The 6,000-nt window shown below is 45.1% G+C and overlaps 2 protein-coding genes across 2 annotated transcripts; one reads left to right on the top strand and one right to left on the bottom strand.

Annotated features, from left to right (window-relative positions):
* The first annotated feature begins 951 nt into the window (after positions 1-951).
* Positions 952-3,541, top strand: kdelr3 (KDEL endoplasmic reticulum protein retention receptor 3). The gene is made up of 5 exons (XM_010748018.3): positions 952-1,395; positions 1,712-1,812; positions 2,011-2,169; positions 2,264-2,516; positions 2,698-3,541. Exons 1-5 carry the CDS (start codon positions 1,305-1,307, stop codon positions 2,739-2,741), a joined length of 648 nt encoding a protein of 215 aa, XP_010746320.1. The 5' UTR covers positions 952-1,304; the 3' UTR covers positions 2,742-3,541.
* Positions 3,542-3,593: 52 nt separating this feature from the next.
* Positions 3,594-5,408, bottom strand: LOC104932721 (GTPase IMAP family member 7). Its single transcript, XM_019278280.2, has 2 exons — positions 5,121-5,408; positions 3,594-4,917 (listed from the first exon to the last, which is right to left on the bottom strand). The coding sequence occupies exons 1-2, from the start codon at positions 5,152-5,154 to the stop codon at positions 3,863-3,865; spliced, it is 1,089 nt and encodes a 362-aa protein (XP_019133825.2). The 5' UTR covers positions 5,155-5,408; the 3' UTR covers positions 3,594-3,862.
* Between the last annotated feature and the right edge of the window lie 592 nt (positions 5,409-6,000).

Below are 6,000 nucleotides of genomic sequence, written 5' to 3'. Positions count from 1 at the left end.
CACCAATTTGTGGATCAAGGAGGAGGATGAATGAGGAGGTGAAGTCGAGATAGGAAGGGCGAATGGTTTTAGGTTTGGGCAGTGAAGAAGGAGAGGGTGGAGAGTATTTTAAAACACGCTACAAGCCCACACTGGATGAAAGGATTTTGGGATAAGATTCAGATGAGCTTTACAAAGTGGCGGAGGCAAACGTGCGACATGTGACATATTACTCTATCTGCATTCATCAAAAACTTTTCTGTTCGCTCATTTAAATGAGAGCATTACGAAGAGAAACAGCTCGTCGCACAGATGGAGAAGACTTAAAACAAGAAGGATGAGAGTGCAAGGTGGATAAGGCTCAGGCAAAGCGCAGAGGAGAACTCTTTAATTTGAATTTAAAAATACATAAATCTTTGAGTCTATGCAAACACCAACCCTGTGGCTTGGGGATGGGATAGGATGCTGACTGTGAACTGCAGTGTCCCCTGTTGTGTTTGTTGCATACCTCAGATACAAGATATGAAATAAACCTGCAAAAATGATAACACATAAAATCAGTTCTTCTCCCATGAATTTAATTCCTAACAGTGTGCAACAGCCTTTAGACCTTAAGGGCTGGGAAATAAAATAGTAAACTTTGAATTTTTCTCTTATAATTTCCTAATAAATCTATCTGATGCAGGAAAACAGACAAAGTTTTTGAAAGAATGCTGCTCTACTTTACTTATTGCCTGCAGCATGTCGCCATCTGCTGTGCAAACACACTGGGTTTGCAGTCAAGTTAACCAAACACAGCCAACGACAGGAAATGTGGGCTTTCACCTTCAAAATAAAACATTTAAAAATAAGAAAAATAACTATTGAATCGCGTGATAATGTGACAAGACAAATCATGAGAGGAGTCAGAGTTATATATATGGTCATAACAGAACACATACTGTTGACTAGTGCGACTTTTATTTTGAAAAGCGAGAACCGGAACAGGATACTCTCGTTACTTTAGTGAGCTTCACGCACGCTGTCAGCCACGTCACCTCCTCTGCCCCACAGCTGAGACACTGAGTGGGCATCACAGTTGTTCACCTCTCGGCCTTTAGATAACGAACCAGCGAAAACATCCACACCGACTCAGACTTCACCGACTTATCCGTGAACTCCTTCTTGTTTTTCGGCCTCCACACGCAGCGAGTCCGCCTCTTTCTTCATCTTCTGGTGGTTGAACTCTTCCCTGTCTGCTGCGGACGTGTCAGGCCCTGCAAGAAGTTGTGTCCCCCATTTTTATTTTTATTTTGTTGTTGTTACCAAAGCGGAAAATAAACAACATGAACGTGTTTCGTCTGGCGGGTGATGTGTCACATCTGGTGGCTATCATCATCCTGTTGTTGAAGATCTGGAGGTCCAAATCCTGCGCTGGTAAGGCTGACACTTCACATCACCTGCAACTTTAACTCACTCATAAACCAACATGCAATGATTTAAAAGTGTGATATGCATGGATACATGCGTGTACATGTGTGTTTTTTTATTTTATTTTGCATTGTGTTGAGTAGTTCTGCAGAAGTGGAAGCGACGTGGCAACAATGCAATCTGCTGCCTGCTCCACCTTTTACACAGCAAGCCTGCATCCTTAAAGCAAACACAATCTGCAGCACTGTATTAAATCACACAGCTCTGTCTTCTCCTATCTCCTTTCTCCTAGGTTGATTAACTTTTTTTTTTGTCCCTGCAGGCATCTCTGGGAAGTCTCAAGTGCTGTTTGCACTTGTCTTCACCACCAGATACCTTGACTTGTTCACGGTCTACATATCAGCCTACAACACGGTCATGAAGGTAAGAGTGTGTCTCCCAACAAACCAAAAGGAAAGAGAGAGTTAGACGAGCCTTGCACGACTTGAACTAGTTTTCCAAATGTTGCACACATCAGCTCAGTCCGTTGTCGTGTACGCACACACGGTAACTATGTGAAGCAGTCACCTGCAAATCAACAGACTTCAATGGCCAATAATCGATCGACTCTTCTGCTTTCAGGTGGTGTTCCTGGCTCTGTCCTACGCCACCGTGTACCTCATCTACATGCGCTTCAGGAAAATGTACGACTCCGAGAACGACACGTTTCGCATTGAGTTCCTGTTGGTGCCAGTCATTGGGCTGTCATTCCTGGAAAACTACGCTTTCACTCCGATGGAGGTAAACGAGCACTCAAGACAGACTCTGGGGTGAATTTGCTTAAGTCAGGCTTAAGTTCAGTTTAAGAACTCGTGTGTCTCCCTCTTCCATCCAGATCCTGTGGACCTTCTCCATCTTCCTGGAGGCGGTGGCCATAATGCCGCAGCTCTTTATGATCACAAAGACCGGCGAGGCAGAGTCCATCACCACCCACTACCTGTTCTTCCTTGGCCTCTACCGAGCTCTCTACATAGCCAACTGGGTGTGGCGTTACCACACGGAGGGCTTCTTCGACCAGATCGCCGTGGTGTCCGGCGTGGTGCAGACCATTTTCTACTGCGATTTCTTCTACCTTTACGCCACAAGGGGTGAGTAAAGATCAGCAGGAGACATGATGATATAAAACAAACCGAGCGGAGCTACACCTGCTCTTCCAGTTAAGGAGGATGTCCTTCTTGGCACGGTTTAAGCAAAGAGTGTGGGTGAATTGGGTTGGGTGGTGATATCTCAGATGGTAAACAGCCTCTCTTCCTTTCATCCTGTGTGCAGTGCTCCGAGGAAAAGGAAACATGACCCTGCCGATGCCTGTTTAAAACCACACGCCTGTGCCATTCAGCACACCCCGCCGGTGCCTGCTACAGTTCAGCATCTGAACACAGACCTTGCCCTTCAACTGTACATGTATTTAGCAATGGGACTAATGGTCGGACATCATTCTGTAGGCCAAAATGAGTGTACCTCCAGATATGATTTTCTGTCTGATGGGTACTTTGAGTAAGTGTGAGTCTGTGTGTGTGTGTGTGTGTGTGTGTGTGTGTGTGTGTGCGCGTGTGCATGTTTGGGTTTTTCTTCATAAGATGCAAATGTGACACTGGAAAAGTGTCCCTGATGTGTGTCACGTGGAACTTTTAAATTCAAACTAGTGAGTAAACTGAGTATTTGTATTCACATTCTCTTTTCGGCTCTGAGACAGACGTCCGCTCTGAAGACTGTTAGAAAATCAAATCTGCAAAAGTGTACATGAGTCTGGCTGTAGCTGTTACGCACAGCACTCAGGTAGATGTACTTAGTTTCAGTTTCCACTCTTCTCTCTTCACGATCACCTTTTGGTCTTTCTTTTTAGTTCTGTCATGTTAGACACTCCCCGAATAGCTCAGCGGCTTTCCTTTATGCCAAGTATGTCCGTGTATGTATGTTTTTGTATTTCATCTTTATCGTCGTCTTTTATATTTCAACATATTTCTTCATAAGAGGGGGGGGAGAAAAAAAAAAGAGCTAAACATTTTGTCTTAAATGAAGCCAAAGAATGAAAGACAAATCTGCTGCAATGTTGGTTGCTTCCTTGACCAAACTGTCTTGTTGTGTCAGATATAAAAAAAAAATTGGAAAATGGCGATGGAGTCTGTGTTGTAAAATGATTTGACACTTTGTTGAATTGCACCCCATGGCATGACGTTTTATTAGAACATGTGGATTCTCTCCACTCGAAGGCGTGGCTGTGTTCTTTGTTACAGGTGCACATGGGCACCAGGATGTTTACCTTTCACACACAGACACGCCCAAACACACACACACACATTCCTACTTAGCAGTATGGTCTGCGCAATAGTGCTGACATTAAACAGAGGTTGATAGCATCAGATGTATGAACACTGTGAAGTGACTTTCTTTAATCCACCACACCTCATTGAACACAGTCAGAGTCAAGTGTCCCTCAGCGCAGGAAGGTTTTCCTGTGTTTGTAGAACACCTTACTTCCTTCTCTCACAGCTCCCTCCACCATTCTTGCAGCCGAACGCACGGAGAGCGGCGATGCCGCCAGAGCTGCTGCCTTCTCCACCACCTTCACCTTCTTCACAACTTTCCCTTCCCCTTTGTCCTTGCCCATGATCCCTGCCCCCTCTGCTGCACCTCTCCCCATAGCCGTCACCAATTCGGACCAGAAAAGCCTCTCCGCCCTTTTCCTCGCCTCTTCTTCCTCCCTCCTCTGTCTCTCCTCGTCTTCCCTCCTCCCCTTCTCTAACTCTCCTCCCTGCTCCTGTTTGTCTTCAGCCAGTTTCTGAAGGAACTCCACCTTGTGTCCTCTTTCTTCCAGAATCCTCTCTTGTGCCTCTCTGATGGCCCTCTCAGCCTCCTTGAACATCTCGTTGCTATAGCAGCCGCCTCCGTTGTCTGCCACGATCTTGTCTATCTTCTTCAGGAGCTGCGTGACCTGTTGTGGGCACTCCGTTGTCCTGTTCTGTTCACTGTTATCAAAGACGTGATACCCCCCAAGGCAGCTGCTGACAAACTCCGACAGCTCATCGCTCTCTTTCAAGAAGTCCTCGATACTTTTGCCCTGCAGTTGGTCTCCCCAGGTGAACAGCACCATAGTAAACCTTGTGGCTCCGGGCCCAAACATAGCCTTGATCCACTCTAAGGTTTCCTTCTCCTCTTGGGTGAACCTGCCAGGCTGCAGGGTCACCAAGAAGGCGTGGGGTCCCGGAGAAGACAGGACAACACACCGTCCCACCTCTGCCAGGACCTCCTCGGGGGACAGGTGCGTGTGGAAGAAACCCGGGGTGTCGATCACAGAGATACCCCGCCCGTCTACTGTCAGAGTCTCTCTCTGGCACTGTTTGGTGACGGAAGATGGGGAGACGTCGACCCAGAAGGTGGACCTGCCCAGGATGGTGTTGCCTGAGGAGCTTCTGCCTGTCCCGGTCCTCCCCAACAAAACAATCCTCAGTGGTTCATCAGCCTCTGCTGTAGGGGGTGATGCTTCAGAGGCTGTGGCAAATATGACACAGCACATTTATATCATTTATTATCATTTTATAATTATTTCCCACAAGTAATGTCTAACACATTGGTCAGATTTAAGTGTTATGGACTAGATTTTATACATGTATGATATATTTAATATTATTATATTATCACATGGACAGGAGCTTACACTTATCACTTTGATTTAATCACAATAATCGGCATACCTTCATGTGACGCAGCATTTTCAGATGACGACATCCTAACGGAGAAACTCTGATGAAGTCTTCGACCTGCCGGTTTTTTTTCACCGAAAGAAACACGAGGCGGATCTTTGCGTTGTCACCGAGAATCCAATTATTAATATTTATTCTTGATTGTCATTAGCAGCAAACCGCAGAGAGCATCAGTGCAGCTGCAGCCGTGCAGGAGCAGAGAGGAGCTGCACAGTGCCACCACCATGCTGCAAACCCCTCATATTAAAGTTCATATGTAGTGAGGACCACCACACCATATAACTGTTAATAAAACGGCTCTTTACTAATACAGTAACCACAAATACATATATTACCGCTGTTAATTTAAAGAATAATGAGTTATTCACAAATATGAATGGTGTAATTCCGCGTTGTGACCACTGGGGGGCACTTTATTTACTTTTATTGAAATAAAAACAATAGATTTGTATCTAATATTGATGCATCTACTTTGATACTTTACAGTCTGTGGTGTTTTGACTGTATCATAAAGATTTATAGACACTTTTACTGTAAAGGGATCAGTGCTAATGGAGGGGAGACTCCTTTAGTGGCCACGGGGAAGAACTGCAGCACACAAGTCGCACAAGTATTTTATTTTTTTTAATACTTAAAATTAACTGACCAAGCTGAAACAGTCAGAAATTAATTTAGGTTAGCAAAAAAACAACAACAACGTATAAATAAATATTGATGGGGCAGCTTCCAAACTATGGAAGGTGGACTGGCAGCTGAAGAGGTGCCCTTGAGCAAGGCACCGAACCCCTAAGTGCTCCCAGTAATCAGCTGCCTTTAAGATTGCTGCTGGATATTTTTTATTGTTAACAAGTTCATTGTATGTCCTCCCACT

Source organism: Larimichthys crocea, chromosome XII, assembly GCF_000972845.2.
Source record: "Larimichthys crocea isolate SSNF chromosome XII, L_crocea_2.0, whole genome shotgun sequence".
Taxonomy (NCBI): domain Eukaryota; kingdom Metazoa; phylum Chordata; class Actinopteri; family Sciaenidae; genus Larimichthys; species Larimichthys crocea.
Note: the sequence above shows the minus strand (reverse complement) of the source record. Positions and strands in the feature narration are given on the sequence as shown.

Bases quoted from the DNA above. Each gene is read 5' to 3' on its own strand.
- kdelr3 (XM_010748018.3), top strand. From the start codon at position 1,305: ATGAACGTGTTTCGTCTGGCGGGTGATGTGTCACATCTGGTGGCTATC. The intron at 1,813-2,010 runs GTAAGAGTGTGT...TTCTGCTTTCAG, and splicing joins CCTACAACACGGTCATGAAG to GTGGTGTTCCTGGCTCTGTC. The intron at 2,517-2,697 runs GTGAGTAAAGAT...TCCTGTGTGCAG, and splicing joins CTACCTTTACGCCACAAGGG to TGCTCCGAGGAAAAGGAAAC.
- LOC104932721 (XM_019278280.2), bottom strand. From the start codon at position 5,154: ATGTCGTCATCTGAAAATGCTGCGTCACATGAAG. The intron at 4,918-5,120 runs GTATGCCGATTA...TATTTGCCACAG, and splicing joins AAATGCTGCGTCACATGAAG to CCTCTGAAGCATCACCCCCT.